Here is a 19,708-nt window from a genome sequence, read left to right as displayed (position 1 = left end):
TACATCACGTATATATTCTAGGGCTTTGCAAATCAGTGCATTCTTCTAAACTCATCGCGTAGCACTTTGTGTCATTGATATTTTCATTTTACATTTCTACAAGCCTACAATCAGTGACTGTAAAAAAAAAATACACACAGCCGTGATACAAAAGTGAGAGAAAATGACATCTTAAAGGATGATGAGCGATTTCAAACTACATTTTATCGTACGTTATCCTGTTTCTCATCTGCGTATCTCTATTGATTATACTAATAAGAAGTTATGATACTGTAAATGAGCATAAATATCAATAATTGAACTTGATTTCAAAATAAAATTTTCTATAGTTTTGTAATTTATCACTCTGTATAAATCAGTGCTATTACAGATAAAGACGTTAATTTTATGCTCAATTCAACCATTTGGCTGCGAGGCATGAGATGACAATAAAGACTTTATTATGTTCAATTCAATACATTAGTTTTGTTGATGAGAGTAATGTTACTTTTGGCTTTTTACAGCATTAGGACTTATTAAACTGATAAATAACAACAGTAAATGTATCAAAATAACCAAAGACTAAGCTTCCATACACGTTTAAGGGATCCTACGTAAACAGCTACGGTTACTGTATAGACAGTTAAAACATTTTATTTTCGCTTATAGTAAATCGAGAATTTTTAATTTTATGTGAGGAAGGGATATTGATTAAAGCTTTTCTGCTCAAAATCGGCAGGTTGAAATACCAATAGTCGCTCACCTTCTGTTTTCCGCGTTTGTTGCTTTCCGCACAAAGCAACACTGATGTGTTTCACCGCTGTCATGTTTTTGGCACAGGTTGAAGTTTATGCAGGTATCTGTTTGACGACAGAGAGGGGTGATATTTGCTCGAAACGAATTTCCTTTTCTCCCCCAATATAACTCCTTGTTACAATGCCAAATACCTTTGGTGCCCCCTCAGTCTGTACATGTACTGACGGCAAGCTGTGATCTGTCTGGTCATCAGTCAAGATAGAGCGATGACAGGGGGAGCGAAGCAAGTTATTACAAGTCAAGTATGACATAATATCTATCATATCCTTTTCGAATCCATATAAACCAAAGCATCATTTCCTAATAGTCAGTACGCGCATGCGCATATTTCAATCTCAGGCACCCCCAACGCAAAATGTGTGTGTGTGTTTGCGCGCGCGTGTATCTGAATGGGCATTCTTCTTTCCGTTATCTTCGTAGTATATACCCAAGTTGAAAATAATATTGATAGTTTAGTCCTGTCAAAGAAAGGAAAATAATCCTCTCGATTCCAACCAATAGCAGAGACAATGTTTTGTTCATTCTTTGATGCTGTCTTAATCTGCTTCTCATAGATAAGAATTCTATACATAATTATTTTCATAAATGTACTAGATGCTTTAATTGGGATGAAGAGATTATCTATCCTGATGGTGACTTTAGTGTAAATGACGTGGCTATCGCCATGATCAAGTCCGCTTCAATTAACCCACTCCATACTGAATTCTGAAATGCCCATAGACTTACTACGCAGGCCACCAGGTTCCCATACGGAACGGGTTTAAAAAAAAAAAGATGTGGTAGACATCTCATGATTCCGTATGTAACGTTTTTATGATAATGTTTCATCTTTAATGCAATCATGATCATTTGTATGATGATGATGATGATGTATTTATATTTATACAATATTCATATAGCGCCATTTATTTGTAGAAACAAAGGCGGATTAGTGCGCTCGTGTATGTACGTGCAATAGAGTGTTAATAAATGCAAGAAGTAATCATGTTTTGTTTTAAAGATGATTTTCGGCGTTGATATATGGATAACAAATGACTTCTTTTACTGTCAGAGAATAGATTGACTTACGAAGGTCGATTGTGCTGACTAATTGTATGCATGCCATCCTCATGACCAGTATCATTCTGCGGGTATCCTCATTATGCACACGTTATCCTCATCCTTGAAGAGTTGTAATGACGTGTACATGTACAGCAATATCAACAAAAAAGTTTTTTTTTTAAAAATCTGAGTATTTCTCACTCCCTGTGAACGAAACAAGAAGCTCATAGAGGTATGATGTATTCCTACTATCTTGTAAAAGCGCAGCGTTCACACTACCGCGCTTGCCGTTCGATAATGTATATTCATTATTTCTACTTTAAATATGGTTAGAAACGTCCTCGTATTACCTAGTTCTGTCAATCCACCCGTCAATCAATCTGTTGATACTTTGTCTCTGGTAGCAGTCTCTTAAAGTTGATAACTTTTTTTTTTCCAACCGCCTCATTAGAGGGTTATTGAACGTCTAAAACGATATAAAAAGTTGGAATATTCCTTTCTGAAGAAAGTGCATTTAGACAGCATTAGTCCATTGTATTATCAAACTGAAGCGTATGGTTGATGTAAGAGCAATTTAAAATGTATTTTGCTATTCATCCGACGACACTGTATCCAATTTGTTCTTTAGTCACACTGTTTTTTCCTAAGATTCTCAAGATTTTTGCTGCCTACCATCCTGCATAAAACGTCTCTTTTGACATGAAGTAAATACGAATAGCAGTGACATGCTAATGGGGTTCATCTGAAAAGTGTGAATGGATTTTCTTCTCTTCCAAGTCTGGTGGTTACTTTTCCGCGATCGATCCTTTCCGCAATCAATATACCTTTCAGGAATATCTGAGGAACGATTGATGCTCTTTTTCTTCTCCGTAGAAGTATGAAAGTTAGTTCACTTGTAGCATCTTCTGTACTATCGATGTGTGTGCGCTTCCTTGAAGAAGGAAGGGGTACCTTCATTTGAATTCTTGGCTTTTTCAGTAGTTAGATGAACATTCATCGATCGTCAGTGATTTTTATAAGGAAGATTAAAGACATAGATGACTCGTGCTTCGCGAAAACGTGGACATGCCCTTTAGTCCAGATCGGCTCAATTCTGATTGAGATTGTAGAATCTTTGTCATTGATAACAATGTGGTCAATGAAAATATCATATTACTGAGAGAGTTTGAAAATATTCCTGCTATTTTTTTATGTTAAATAATGGAGAGCTACTACTTTTTAATCTTTGCTGCTTTTGGCAATTAAAAAATCTAGTCTGAGGATTAAGATGTTTAAATATATTCTAGCTAGGTGGTTATGTTCCCATAATTTTTTATAGGTAGTAACGTTGGTTGGCATTTGTGCTATTACTGTATTGATTTTCCCTCTACCATTAGCATGAACACTGAACGTGTTTGTATGTTTTCCGATATTGTTTTATGATTATATTAGATAAGTGATTAACATATTTGCGATTTGTAATTTCAAAAATTAAATGAATAAAGAAATTAATTCATTTATAAATATAAACACAACAAAATATTCCACGCAGTATAAGATGTAATAATTTGCATGACAAAAAGGCCATCTTTTAAATCGATTCTGTCTAGTGATGTGTGTCCATAAATAAATGTCAACTCAATTTTGCAATTGGCATATCATACTCAAATATAACCCAAAGAAAAGGTGTCTCTAATGAAGGAAAGCTTTTCCAATGATTGGTGTTCTGTTATCCATTTTCCTCTTTACTGATAGCGTTCCTCTGCACTTATACATGCATAATCACTTTACATAGTCATCCTCAATTCCCGTCTTACCATTAATGGACAGTTTTTCAATCATAAAATCGTAAAAAGAATAATATTTGATATCATTATGAATTGACAACTTTGTTGGTGGCACCTTGTAATGATTTCCTATAATTTAAATGATCGGTTTCTCCTCCACTAACGTGTGTGGTTACTTTTTCCAGTGCTTAAAATGTATTGTCTGAGTTTCTTATCATTATTATTTTATCTATTACTTGTATCCATTTATTTCAAGAGTGCATGAAATAGTTTTAATATCTGGTTACTTCTCTGAAGATAAAATTCATCGTGTATTTTTCTATGTTGCGGGTATTACGCATTATTATGAATGCATTAGTATGGGCGACAGATTTAATTGAAATTGAAACGACACAATGAAATGGAAACATGAGTGCGATGGATCACTTTCGTATGTGTATATATTTTTCACATGAAATATGAGACAGAGAATACAACTAGTTACAAGAAGAAAGACAATAGTACCCAATTATCTAATTTAGCTATCCTGTACCATGCAGAATTACTTTGTTTGAAGAAGTTCTATTAGATTGCAACATAGGCCTATACTGGAAATTACTGGTATCATGCATCAATCACCCAAGATATAAAATATTCTTCAGAGAACCATCAAAGCACCATTTAAGCATATAATAAATTAATCTTACAATGTATTATATACCATGTAATGTCAGATATCCCATATTTGAATACACACATGAAAAAGCGGTCCTCTTCATACCTATGTACGCAATTTTACGCAAACAGAATGACAAATGATAATATAGGCACACTGAAATAACACTTCTGAAAAATCAAATAGGGCAACGAGGTAAGTTAACGTACAGTATTACATGTAACAAATGTATCCCAGAATCTCGGCTATCCCATTGGCTGACTGCATTTGGAGTGCATATTTACTGATTGCCAGCATTCATTTGCATTATTCAGCCAATCATTTGTTAAAGTTTGTCCGCTAACACTTTTCCATGCTGCATTCACATTTCGTTGCCTTAAACCTTTGTACTGAATGGACGGCTCAATGTTACCAGATTTATACGATGGGAAACTAATATCATTATGTTCTTATCTACAAGCCACTAAAAACTATCAATCGGCTTGTAATGTAGCCTATGCAGCAACAGGAGAAAATTCACGTTGAAGTACACGCATCTTTCAATGGTAATTTACTTACACAAGCTGTGACATAACCAATGCTTCCTGAAAAAAAAAAAGATTACTAAGAATGTAAGCAATAAAACTGAAAACATAATCACATCATTATACACAGACACCAATGCAACAGCATCACCTCAACGTTCATTTCAACACCATGTGGTGCAGTATTGATGTATTAAATTCAAATCAAGCTGGGAACCTTTGCATTCCCTTTCCTATACTATGCTAGTACTGGTACAGATGTAAAGTTTGGGTTAGGATACCAGTCCAGGTGCCATGTTTTATAAAGTGATGCCAAAGGACAATCATTTTATGCCACCTATGTGGTGGATCAATGGACGTAGGTGCATCTGCATGGCAAACCAATCTAAAAGTAGTGAGTCGTCAAAATCTTTATCGAAAAAGTGAATGTGCTGTAATAAGATGGCTACAACAATTTGTGACGTTATCGTGACGGTGCAATATAGGAACAATAAAAGGAAATCATGACACACGTTTTATTTCATTTCATAGTTTGTCGAATATAAACAAAGGGCATGTTGGGTTAGACCTCATTTCGAAGGCAAGGGAAATTACATTGCTCATAGCATTATGTAAAGTGGCAAGTCAATGGAATAGTGTCTTAAATAAGATGATTTTAACTTGTAAAATTTAGATTATGATTTTTTTTTTATAATTGTTGAGCTGTTTTGTTCCCATTTTCTACATTCACTGAATCTAAATATTTATTTCTGGTGTAAATTCCTCTTTCATGTCAACACTGGATGCATACAAAACAAATGTCTGAAATGTAGAATGACTAGTAAATACTTCCCTTTTGACATCTTCTAGAAGAGGTAAACTTCCCCCGAAAACACTGGAAAAAGGCACATTGTTTGCAAAGTGATTCCATGCTATCATTTTATTCCACTCATTTAATTCTTATCCTGCAGAAGAATTACAACCTAATAAACTTCGTGAAAATGTTGTGTTGCATACTTACATGTTTAGGGCCACAAACAATGTAAACCTCATTTTAAACACTCAATAAGTGATTTCAAACATGATTGACCAAGATGTGGTTTTTAATCAATGCACATGATATATTTAATTCATGCTCCCTCCCCCCCCAAAAAAAAAAAAAACAACAACAACAAACAATAACAACAAACAAACACTTCAAATATCGATCGAAAGTCTGTGAGATGATATCCTGATATTTTTGAAACTGACAGGGAGAGTCTAAACACTTAAACCTGCCTTAAATGAAGATCATGTTGATAGTAGTAGTACAATTTCATACATCCTTAATAGGAGCAGAAAAGAACGCTTATAAGATTATAATAGAGTTGTAAAATGTAATGCATATAAGTGTACGTAAGTATCGGGAACACTCTGATGTTGTGGTTGGCTGTGAATATTGAACTTCTTCAGTCGCGGATCCAGGGGGGGGGGGGGGGGGGGCGGGCGCACTGGACGCCCCCCCCCCCCCCCCCCCCCTTATTTATCTTTTTTTTTTTTTGCTAAAAAAAATAAATACGAAAGAAAACGGCCCCTTTAATTTTGCAAAGGCGCCCCCTCTTTACGGAATTCCTGGATCCGCCCTTGAAAGATCCTAGGGTTAAAATCTCACAGGGACCCTCCATTCCTGGAACAGATATATTACCCATAATGCCCCTCTTTAGCCAGGTACATAAAATGGGTGCCTGGCGATGCTGGGCATGCTGAAGATGTGATATTTAGTGGTCAGGCCCTGTGACCGAGCAGTTTAGAATAACAGACGGCTAGATTATTTCCTACACATCTTTCTGTTATCGTTTGTTGCCTGTTACTGCAATCAGCAATATTCATCAGTGTAACATCTCTACACTATATACTGGAGTAACTGGCACAGATATATTAGATTGATATGACAAAGAGCATTTAATTCTAAAGTTAAAATGCCCTGACACTGGCCTTTGCATGGGACTAACGGCACAGTACTTGTCTGACCTGAATGCCCCTGTGTATAACTTAATGTATGGCAGGCAAGTCTTGTTAATGAATTGGCAAAATGCAAACCAAATAGCATTGCAAATACATGTACTGCCAAGCACAAGGGCTCATACAGAGTTACATATCAACGTTTGGTCCAACATAGGTACTCTAAAATATGTCCAATGGCACAGAAAACTAGAAATATCACTTAAGGTGATTAATACCCCCGCCCCGTGACGACAGTCTTACCCAAGGAATGATCTTTCCTTGATCTTCAGCCATTTAAATGCCGTTACCATGGCAACGCAGCTTCCGACACGTCCGAAAAATATGTCTTGCACATCTTCCCACCAAGACTATTGTGTGTGCCACATTTCATAAGCTTTTGTCAAAAACTGAGGAAGTAGTTCAATCCACAAGATCTTTCCTTGATCTTCCACCATTAATATGCCATTACCATGGCAACGCAGCTTCCGACATGTCCAAAAAATATGTCTTGCACATCTTCCCACCAAGACCAATGTGTGTGCCACATTTCATGAGCTTCAGTCGAATACAGAGGAAGTAGTTCAATCCGCAAGATCTTTCCTTGATCTTCTGCCATTTATATGCCGTTACCATGGCAACGCAGCTTCCGACACGTCCGAAAAATATGTCTTCCAAATCTTCCCACCAAGATCAAGGTGTGTGCCACATTTCATAAGCTTTGGTCAAAAAACTGAGGAAGTAGTTAAATCCGCAAGATCTTTCCTTGATCTTCTGCCATTAATATGCCGTTACCATGGCAACGTACTTTCGGGTACTGTAGAAAAATGCGTCTTGCACATCTACAACCAAAGGCACACATCTGTACCAAGTTTCATGGAAATTGGGCAAAAACTGAGGAAGTAGTTTGCAACACAAAATTTTCCATCATTTTGGCTCATAATATGTGAGCTGTTACCATGGCAACATACTTTTTGTCACTGTCAAGAAATGTGTCATGCTGACCTATATCCTAAGACAAACATTCAAAATGGATTCCATGAGAATTGGAAGAACACTGATGAAGCAGTTTTGCCATGAAGCATTTTGCCCTATATTTTACCAATAACATGCCGTTACCATGGCAACGCACTTTTTGCCACTGCGGAAATATGTGTCTTGCACATTAACATATTCAGATGAACATCTGTACCTAATTTCATAAAAATTGATCAAAAACTGTGGGAGGAGTTCGCGACGCAAGATTTGTACCCATTTTTGCCCATAATATGCCGTTACCATGGCAACGTACTTTTGGGTACTGTCAAAAAATACGTCTTGCACATCTACAACCCAAGGCACACATCTGTGCCAAGTTTTATGGGAATCGGTTGAAAACTGAGGAAGTAGTTCGCGACGCAAGATTTGCAACGGACCGACCGCCCGACCGCCCGACCGCCCGACCGACCGCCCGACCGACCGCCCGACCGCCCGACCGTCCGCTGATTCCTATATACCCCCTTCAAACTTCGTTTGGCGGGGGTATAATCAAATTGAAGGCCTTCTTTGCACATTAACAGGTGATAATAAAACTTGGTCCAAATTTATGCATGTGAAAAGGTTCTACTCGTCCACACCGTCTGCATGCGATGCACTGCTGTGCCCACCGTAATGTTTTCCATTTGGTTGCCGCCTGCTCAGAAGTGTTTCCCGCTCAGTGCCAATTTGAGGTTTGAATATTGACTGGTCCATTGCCTTAAAAACAAACGTAGAGAAAGACACAAAAATATGAATGTGCAACTTTAACACCAGCATTGATAATATTGATATCTCCCCACTCAGGGTTATAAGGGTATGCGTATGCCCGTTCCCTCACTTTGAAAGCACCTCCCCCACAGCCAAAATTTTTAACCCTTTCGCGGGCTTTTCGCAGGCTTTTCCCGCCTTGGAGACCCCCTAATTCCGAAATACTGCTCAGTGTATCAGATACCAGTGCTGACGATAAGTACCTCACAGTCAGTCGGACAAATTATCATCAAGTTAAGACGACTGGGCGCTTCGATTTGGCGCCGCCGGGGAGATTGCAAATTTCGTTGGAAATGATCAGAAATAGCATGAGGATAAACCATCCTCGTAAGACATTCCAAAAATATAAAACGAATTTACTGATAATTAGTATTTGCTTTTCGCGCTCTAACGTTGTATACCGACTTTTGATACCTTAACGTCAATCGAAGCCGATAAAAAACACCCCTAAAGGAAAATTCCGGGTGAAAATTCAACTATACCCCTTTTTACAATTCCAGGACCGGACTCTGTCGTGCGAAAAGTACCCCTTTACCGGAGAATTTGGAAATGCGCACGCGGTTCCCCGTCACTGGTGAGCCCGGAGTAGGGGCCGGTTTCCGGAAGGACATTACTTCCTACCACACCGGGTATTTCACTGACAGCATCCATGGCTGCTTGACGTTAGATGGTCTAATGAAAGGTCATAATCAAAAGTCGGCGAATCACATAGTTTTCATGAGTTCAACACACTCTTACTTTTCGCCTTTTCTCTTATGAGTAAACCCCTTCCACATGACAGAGAATATTTGAATGCATTGCAACTCATGTCTTTATTGTGCTCATTCCCAAGTGAACACTCAAACTTTATAGAATTTCTGACACGTCAAACTTTGGAACTGTCACACTGACTTTATCAATAAATAATCTGAAAATGTGTAAATATAATGTATGATATTATGATGTTGCATAGTTTTATTGCAGAATGAGCGAAGTGCCATTTTTAAACAGTTCAAAGTAAGTCTATCATTAGTTAGACCAAAATGAAACCTTTCCAGTAATACCTCACTTGTGATATAGCAATGAATATATAGAAATTATGAATAAAATTATTACGCATTTTCTTATTATTATTTCCTCTGTCTTTTAGCAGCTTTAATCACAAGTATTTCAACTTAATAAGAATGGAGTTTGCTTGTTTTGCGATGACACTCCTCATATTCAATGTAATTATGTATTCAGAGATTCCAGATGGTTCGGCATCTGGTGGTGCAAATGAGTGTGTGTGTGTGGGGGGGGGGGGGCGGTTAAGGGGATTAAAGTGGGAGAGGACTCAACTTACTGGGTATTTGATTTGGTCCCTCATGGTGCTGGACATGTCCTGCATCTCGATTGGGGAAGCCTCACTGGATTCCGACAAGTTGTCGACAGGTGGCGGGTATTCCTCCTCCCCGGGTTGAACCCGATGGAGTGATGTTGGTGGAGGAACCAGTGGTGCTGTGAGGAGGGACACAAAATTTAAAGGGATGATATTGTATTAGTTGAGGTGAGGATTCAGCCTTTAACTTTTTGTTCCCTTTATAAGATATGTAGAAACCACTTTACGAAATGTTAAAGAGCATACAATTCTAAGAGGAATTGAAATTCATTTTGATTAAAATCAGTTTTGAAATGGCTTAGATAATATCCCAAAACAAAGTAAGATAAAGCAATCTTAGTAAAAGGTGGGTTTCACCTTTTATTAAGATTTCTTTGTTTGGATATCTCACCCATTTCAAAACCACTTTTCAGCAAATGGATATTGAATTCCTCTTAGAACTATATGTGGCCGTGCATCACAAATCCCACAAAAAGTCGCACCCCTTGATTTCACCAGCCACCAGAGCACTCAAAAAGGGTGAAATGGGTCAACCGAGTAAATTTCGAGTTTTCTCTATACCTATTCTTCTTCTACATTAATCGTAAGTTTGGGTACATAAAATGAATGGGAAAGTGGGTATTCCACGGTTTTTCTACAACCCTAATTTATGCAGTATAGGGTGATCAGGTATGTCCTAGAGGCCCTTTTCATGGAAAAAAAATCCTTTGCACACTCTTCACTTTCAGCTCTCATAATTTTGAAAGGATACTGCTACTGCTTTTAAAGTTGGCATAATTCATGGACAGAATGTGTTTATAGAGCACGCTTACTTTCAGCTTAATCAATTTTGATAAGTCCTTCATTGTTGTTGCTCCGGTGGCTTACATTCTGTTTTTGTCTCATTCATAGCACAGCTAGCACGGCTTGGTAAAGATTAAGCGCTTGAATAGACCCCGTACTTTAGACTTTAGAGCCTCCGTTCTCAGTTCACACTTTTCCAGAGTATGTGCTTTCTTTCAAAGATTTAGAAAGGTTAGAAGGAGAGTCCATTTGAATTGAGTTATACATCGTTTTAAAGCTTAGAGTCTGTCCTCTTTCAAAATCTGCCCTAACTTAACATTCATGTCTGGCGACTTTCTGTTGGTTTTGTGGTGCAGGGTCACATCTTATGCTCTTTCATATTTCTTAAGAGGTTTCTTATTATGTAAAAAGTCATCATAAAAAAAAAATGAAACATGTAGTCCCTATTAACCGAAACTATACCATTTCCTTAAACCCTCCTTGGTCTGACTCTGAACTCAAACTTGTGTGACAGAACGTTTTATCCCATCCATTGCTTCAATAATGTGCTATGAGATTAATTATTGCTTGAAAGAGTGAGTGCAAAGTTTTTGACATCCTTGCCTTCAGTAACCCTATCAATAGTAGTAAATTTTCCATCTATGATGATAAACTTTACGTCACCATCCATCACTTACGCCAATCAATAAATTAAGTATTCATCACTGATATGAACGACTTTTAGATCTGTCAAAGAACAGTAATGATATTGACTGAGGAAGTAACATTACTAATCAAAAATGATGGCACATTATCTGGCAACAAATTCTACATGATTGGGGAGTGAATCACTCCAAGTCACGAAATCACACTGCTGTCCTTTTTCTCGTCAATTCCTCTCGCCAATGCTTTTCAAAAGTGTATATGTGCTGAGTTAATTGGCATTCTAACAAAATAAGTGAAAAATTATCACAGCTCTGTACAATCAAAGCTGGCATAGGCATCGCCATCCATGTTAGACAATTCAAGCCTTCATACAGCACACAGTCAAAGACAAAAATTACAACAATGAGAGCTAAAAGGGTGAGGTCAGAGGTCAGAGGAAAGTTTCAGAGGTAGAAGGTAGCAACTCACATTTAACACCGTTTCTGTGTTCCCACTTGTTGGAGGAATGCTCTTCCCCTTCTTCCCCTTCCATCTCAGTGGTGCCTCCCGTCTCATCCTCCGGCTGACCTCTCCCGTGGGTAATCATGAACACTCCGATGAATGAACAGGCGCACCTGTAGCAGTCACAATATTGTTTTCATCTGTATTACTTTAAGAAGTACTTTTTTCCCTTCTTTTGACAGTTGGAGAACTGACGTTAAATAAAAATACTTATAAACTCACTCAACTTTGATATTTTGATTTTCTTGTGTCCAATTTCACTAATAGCAGTCCAGTTTTGTTGTGGTATAGACGTTGGATGTTATGGGAAGAAACTTAATGAAAAATGGAGTGCAGTAAGAATGAAATGTTGTAAAAAAATATATATTATCTGACCAGTCATATCACGCAATTCAATTTCACAGTTTAAAAAAATAAATAAACCAGGGCCCCGTTTCATAAAACTTGTTATCTGTAACGACTTACGATAGTTTTTATAAGCTACTGAAATCCTTGCAGCTGATTGCCTGAGAGCAAATTTGCCTTACAAATAATGATGATGATGATGATGATAATGATAATAATGATAATAATAACAAGTTTCATGAAACGAGACCCAGGACATTCCAAGCCCACGTGTTGCAGAACAACATAAAATAATTTAGGCTTATCATATAAAAAAGGTGTTAGTCGTGTCTTCTATTGATATTTTCTTGCGGGAAACCACTGATTAACGTATTTGGTGCAGTACATGAACAAGATCGTCCAGATCGTCCAGAGAGAGAGAGAGAGAGAGAGAGAGAATGCACAAAGGGACAACTTGGTGCTGAAAAGGCAGGGGCACATAAAAAGAGGCGTGATTAAAACATGTGAACTGCAGAGATTAAATTTTGTGTTTCATCAAACACCTTCTGCTATAAAATGCGTGGGTGGGAAGTCACAATGAGTGGTACATCAGTGGTGAATTCAATGCACTTTGACCCACCAGGGGCCATGGCAAATAAAAGAAGGCATAAGACTCTGGAGCTTTATATTTAAAAAAAACGTCCTTCACAGTAAACATGTTTGGCAGATTTCAACGTCAACAGACTTCACCAGAATTACATGTCAATCCTAAAGATTTATGAATCAGTGTCATATGTTGTTTTACCGATGATTGATTTATCAAAGATTAAACAAAACTGCCTTCACTTTGTCACAGACTAACAGCGTATCATTTTTAACTCGACACACGTTACTCTTTTACATCAAGTTCTATGAAAAGTGTAATTTATGTCAAGCATGCAGAGACTGACACATCATGCAACGTTAGACAACTCTCTTATTGAAAGTTATGCAACTAAAAAGTCCTTTCCCCCAAAGTGACCAACTGGGTTACGGGTGGGGGAAAACTTGCTTAAAAGTCAACTTACCCAAATAGAAACATGCATATCCTGATGATGGTCAAACCATAAAATTCTCCATAGAAAAATACACCTGTAGAGGTAAGTACGACAAGTATAGTTTCAGTTACCATGTTGTGCACACCTGAATAGCCAAAAACAAAACTAAAAACTCACCACAATCCAAGCATTACAAATTTATCCTTTCATACTGCAGAATGGATAGATTAATATTTCGTGCACATTGCTGGAGGTGTAACATGAGTAGACTTAAAGGGAATGATTGAATATTTCTGCGATGATGAAGAGCCAAATTGAAAACGAAAAACAAAAAAAACTAGTATCCTAGCCTGTTTCTCCCTTATCCATTATGCTGTTCAATATGAAATCATATGCTACAAAAATATGACCAAGACAGAGTCAAGTTTTTAAAAGTCGATTGGCGCATTTCGTTTCAAATACGATATTTTTTTCCCATGCAAAGTATGCCTGATACGACCTGATTCCTTGCAGGAGTTACATGGGTCAAACAACATTTGTAACCGCTTGATCATACTGGTGTTTTTTAACCTTTGGCATACATGGACAAAATCTACAATTAATAGTATTCAATCTATGGGGAGTTTTCATATCTTGGAAGAAAATAATTAACGAAGCTTGTTAACAGATATATAAGCGTTACTGCTGTCCTTGTTGATATAAACGATATATCATTCATATGTCAAAGTGTTCACATATGAGGGACAATGTGAAAAAAAAAATCTTGTTCTTGTGAGAAAATCACTTGTAGAGCCGTTTCAGGAATTTATATTGGAAATGCAACGAAGGAGAACTCTTCGCGCAATATACTGTACCCCGAATATCATCTGCCCAATTCTAGGTGGAACAGCCATGCACATCCTTATCGACAGATGTCCCACCCAAGAGAATTATCAGTGGCACTCACCTACTAATATTGCACTTAGAGTAAAGAATACAAAGAAGACTGGTACAACGACTGAGGCATCAAACTCTTGCATCGCCCTTGTCACAAATCTGCGTGGAGAGAAGAAGACACAAATCTCTGCAAATCTTCTATAAAATCGATGGCGATGGCCGATATCATAAGTGTATCTTCCACAAGAGATATTCCCGGACAAGCCCCCAATTATTATGGAGGAGAGTAAAAGATAGTGGCAACTCAACAACACGTCACACATATCCTCAGTGATACCAAACAAATCACTACCACTGCACCATACCAGGCTTTCTTGGAACATCAGCAACTGAACTTTATTCCTCCCCTCGAGTGCCATAGTCAGTTCGCAAAGTCTCGAAACTTCCTCTGCCCCACGTGGGCTGACCACGTTACACTAATTTACATGAATACATATTCATAACAATAATCAAGATTCTTATTACCATTATTTATCTAATATTGTTTTAACAGGAAGATTACAACCCCAAGATTCTGATGTGTTATATGACAAGATAGATATTGCACTACTTGTTAGAATTTTATGGTCAACATAGATTAATATTATGTTCAATTACACAATTTCACTCACTAGAATGATGAAATATTATTGTATCATTCTAGTCAGTAAAATTCTCGAATTACACGCATTTCATGATAGTCACTCGATTGAATTAGGACAAATAATTTACGATCTATGTAGACTATTTTATATACGTGTATTGTAATGCATTCTTTGTTTACTAACTAAAGTAAATTGACACAACTGAACTCAACACTGCGATTGAAATTTCATACCTAAAATTATGGATAGATAATTAGAGTATTAAGAATTTTTTTTTAGAGACCTTAATGATCTTAAACATTCCACTACTGTCAAGTTATTCTTACGACTGCTGATACATTTCTTCCCTGCAAGCCTTCGAGGTAACATTTACAACTGCAGATTATGCTGGAGCATTGCAATGGACTTACTTGATTTGAAACACTCCCGTAATGATAACCACAGCGACCATGATGTAGATGACGGGACTTTTGAATTGCGAAAAATTCCCCTCGAACGCAAGACTGATGGCTGTCGAGACCGTCTTAGCACCAAGAACTGTCAGAGAAGCTGATTGAGATATACAGTAGTGAGACAAAAAGCAAAATTAGAACTTCATGCGAAGGTACGAATGTACAGCTTTAAAATACTCTTAACGTATCTGAGAGCAGTCGCTTGATGTTGAAAAGCTGAAATCTTCAGGTGTATATTTCTTCGATATGTCTCCCTCTACAAATTTGATTTGTTAAGATCGCAACTACTGATCTGTAAATTAACAAACATGTCGGGAAAAGGAACCAGTGGAACTCGAACCTGTCACATGTAGCGACACTTACCCCGGGCTTTATCGGATTGCCGGCAGTGACACGATGAACATGGAACAAATACCCAAGTTCCGAAATTCCGACATTATTATGTTAAGTAGTACGTTATTATGGGGAATTCTTCCTAGAAATAACTATATGGTACGCATGACTGCGAGCTATTCTGACTGAATGAACTGGGTCCTTACATTGTGTGAAATCTTTCATTTTTCTGATAATGGAGGCAATACACACACAGGTAAGAATCCGTCTCTACAATCAAGAGAAAATCACTATGAATCTATAGAAAAACAAAATCTCATTAGAATTCATGCTCAGATCTCTGGAAAAAGTGTTAGTTCTATGTACATGTAGACGACTATAGGAACGTGTTTCATGAAAATTGAGCCTTTATATGACAAGAAAGATACGGATTTCTCTTTTCTAGATTTGTATCTCTCAGCAATACATAAATGTATTATGATGAATGTCAACCAACCATTTCCATTTCTATTGTTTTTTCATATAAAATCAATTACGGTGTGTTAGATTAACAAGGAATGATGATGATGTGGTGTAATGTCATTTATCATCGAAAAAAAAAGAAGAAATGTTACTTATATGATCTATCTAGGCGCAAACAAACATGACCGTTGTCATTTGATGATGATTTTTATCATTACTTGAGTTGATTTATTTTTTGCATACTTGGTTAAGGCAAATATTGCTGTTCGGTGAAAAGATGTACACTTACATTCTCGGGTTTCTAATCCTAAATCTGATTGTGGGTGAAACTTCAGCCATTGTTTGTTTGATAAAATTCGTTATCTATCATAAAGTTCACTTGAACATAGTGTGGAATTTTGCCCTTTAAAGGCAGCCGATCGCCATCCGTAATGGTACGTAAACTCCGAACGACCGAAGTTTGTGCGTGCAATTGCGCAATGGCAGACTCGGTGCTATATCCATAAACGTGTGGGACAATGCTACCACTGAGACAAGTGTGTGTGTGTGCGTGTGTGTGTACGCATCATACACAAACATTGTCACCGCGAGCTGCGGTGATTGGAGGAGAGAGGCCAGAAGACGCTGCGGCGTGTGTGTGTGTGTGTGTGTGTGTGTGCGTGTGTGTGTACGCGTCATACACAAATATTGTCACCGCGAGCTGCGGTGATTGGAGGAGAGAGGCCAGAAGACGCGTGGCTCTTTTGGCCTCTCTTCATGCGCATGCGCACTGAGAGTGTGCGTCCATTCGGAAGCTCTCGGGACAGCCATTTTGGGTTAGGAGATAAGCACAGGGAGCTCTCTTGTAGCCTACCGTATTTTCGCTGACCCATTGAGCCAGCGCTATTCTCATTCGGGGGTCACTACATTTGATACAGAATGGGGGAGGCAGCGTGTTGCGTTCGTCTCCGTGCCGCACAAACCACTCGCCACGACTGAGTGTCTTTAAAATTTTGTCCACCCTGGCATAAATTCTTCGTATGGTTCGTGTGTACCAAAGGTTGTCTAGACCCGTTGAAGAATCTTTGTGTTCAATTACTGTGTGAACAACAAAAACAAACAAAGTCACATCACTGTGATCCTCACGTGTACCAATTAACGCTATTCATTTTTTTTGTTGTTGTTAGAAATACCTTCTCCACCACAAGATCCCCCTCCATCAGGACCTGCACCTCTCCATCCCCCCTCCATTCTTTCCCTTTTGCCCTTTTCTTTCCCACTCCCCCTTTTCGTACGCAATCTTTTATGTACCTGCAGTACCAGGGGCAATACCTCACTTCCCTTCCAATACCAATCGCTCTACACGTGCCCTAATCTCGTATTTGTCCTTCCACGTGATTACCTACACTGTTGTATATACCCTTTTCATTTTAACCTGGAGCTATAATAATCACGCTCTGATGTACATAGGCTGACACACATAGGGGATACCATTAATTCAGTCACCGATCACAAATCTCTGTCAAGCCTCATTTCTCTTCAGTGAAAAGGCCGGGTGGGTGATCCAAAAAAGCTTCTCTCTTTTTGTACTGTGTGTGTGTCTATCACACCTGCCGAAACAGGGATATACGGGACTCCAGTTCTCTAGACCCCAGCAACCTCCCTGTGTAGAGAGGTTAGCTGCTTGCAGTCGATCCTACTGTTTCGGATCCGCAAGTAGGGCCTACCCACCCATAACTTACACGTCATACCACAGTAACAGCATGGTGTGTATGTGTGTGTGCATGTGGGGGGGGGGGGGTGATAAACCGGTCATAAGTGCCCCCATATGAATATAAAAGATGACACGTGATTTGATTTGACAGACTGGGATAACTTGGTCAACCAATTTGATTGTGAGTAACTTTAAATGCATATTACAAAATCCTTTTGTTGGTAAACTTGATTCAACGGAAATAATCCCCTCAACCACTGTTATTTGTTTTTGGCAGCTCTCGAACAATTGGTGTAAATAATGTTTCTACCTCTTTTTCCTCTATGTTAAGCTTTCACTACGGGAAATGGGCCTCCCATTGACACACTTTGTGGCGTCAGTATTAAGTTGCATATCGGGATATCGGTTCTGGTTGAAAGCATGGCCCTGGATTTATATCACACACGCAAGCATGCTTGCACGCAAACTCACTATTTTTTCCAATAATCTTTTTTCTTACTCAAGCAGCCGACACACACACACACACACACACACACACACACACACACACGTATAATATTGCTTGGGCAGAATTCTGTACAGGTGGTTACTGAAGCGACATAAGCACAAGGATGTCTTAGGACAATAAAGTAAGCCTTCATTCATTGGCCATTTCTGAAGGCTAACACCCAGAATATGGAGATAGAATCATAAAATGCTCTACCCTCGCTGCTTCAAAAGCTTGCTTTTCTCAAATCCTAAATCAACTTCATGGGGGACTTTTCAGGTACTTTTGAGAGCATTACTTCACACGACACAAATTTTATCTCACATCCCAATGAATGCCATTCACTTATGAAGGATGCAATGTAAACCCTGCGACTATAACTCTTGAATAAGCTCCAATCGCCATCTTGTGTCTTCGTTACCGGCATTACCACCATCGACTTTTTCTATATTTTGTGTCAGTATTTTAGAAATGATAATGACTTCACTTTATACATGGTTAATAGGGCCTATATACTTTCACCTGTTGTGCTTCATCTTACAATCCTGGATATCATTACAAATCAAAGCTGAAAGTCAACTATGTGAATCTTACATGTATGAATAATTGTTGCTATTGATTTGTAAGCATCATAATCTGTAAACAAAGCTTTCACATTTTTCTGATAATTTTCCCATAGGGCTGTATCATCTCAGTAAGTTAGTCACATGGAATTTTACAAGAAGAATGCTGTTCTCAGCCTAAACAATCCTTCAAAGCCTAGATAAACAAAATGAAATAATCACTGGTTCTTGCAAGTGAAAAAAGCTATGGTTCATAATCTCACGTCCAGATGATGAGCACAATTTCACTCTTGAAAAGCTTTTGGCATACATTTTTATCTCTTACCGGCAATACCTACTGGATAAACATAAAGATACAGACATAAGGAAGTGATACATCTCATAAACTTTAGCACTGTGTGTGCAGCGAGCTTGAAAGTTTATTCATATCCCCGGCATCGGGCAACTGAAAACTGCAGGTTAGAATGATGTTTCCACTGACTTTGACGCAGGAAAAATTCTGAACAAAAGGTCAACTTGAGGTTTTCTCACCTATGCAATGCAATGCAATATGGGTCTCGAATATGGTGTACGAAATTGCAACTTAACATTGGAAAATTACAGAGTAGGAGCCTATGCAAGGCAAGCCATCAGAAGTGTATTCATAGCAGAAGAAAAAAGAAGAAGAAGAGCAACAACAAAAACAAGAGAAACAATCCCACACCAAATAATGACATTTTTGCCACCGTGAATTTGAGAGCTCGCTCTCTTCACAGAAAATAAACAAAGCACCATTATTGTTCCCCTTTTCGCTACACAACTCTCAACAACACCCTCAAAATTACTTCCGCCCACGTTTAAATGGTCTACTGTGAAACATTTCACTTCTGTTGGGTCTACTGTTCTCTATATGCCTTCACATCAGTGAATGCATGGCATGATGTCTGATCTGTGTGGTTGTGTGCTTGTCTGTACTTTTTCCATCCAGAATAGTTCCACCTTGTTTAATTTTAGAAGGTACGTGTACGTCTATACTAACATAAGAGC

General features: G+C 38.2%; 1 protein-coding gene across 1 annotated transcript in view; it reads right to left on the bottom strand.

Annotated features, from left to right (window-relative positions):
* Window positions 1-8,342: 8,342 nt before the first annotated feature.
* The window catches only part of LOC139720488 (NIPA-like protein 2), a 31,735-nt gene continuing 20,369 nt past the window's right edge, over window positions 8,343-19,708 (bottom strand). The window contains exons 8-13 of the mRNA XM_071631841.1: window positions 15,103-15,241; window positions 14,119-14,207; window positions 13,203-13,266; window positions 11,779-11,924; window positions 9,847-10,001; window positions 8,343-8,474 (exon numbers count right to left, since the gene is read on the bottom strand). Coding sequence (XP_071487942.1) covers window positions 8,343-8,474; window positions 9,847-10,001; window positions 11,779-11,924; window positions 13,203-13,266; window positions 14,119-14,207; window positions 15,103-15,241 — 725 coding nt within the window. The remainder of the gene's footprint in view (window positions 8,475-9,846; window positions 10,002-11,778; window positions 11,925-13,202; window positions 13,267-14,118; window positions 14,208-15,102; window positions 15,242-19,708) is intronic.

This window comes from Diadema antillarum, unplaced genomic scaffold (genome assembly GCF_040938485.1).
Source record: "Diadema antillarum isolate AM-2024a unplaced genomic scaffold, OU_Dant_1.0 scf00000128, whole genome shotgun sequence".
In the NCBI taxonomy this organism is placed as follows: Eukaryota; Metazoa; Echinodermata; class Echinoidea; order Diadematoida; family Diadematidae; genus Diadema; species Diadema antillarum.
This window is presented reverse-complemented; position numbering and strand designations above follow the sequence as displayed.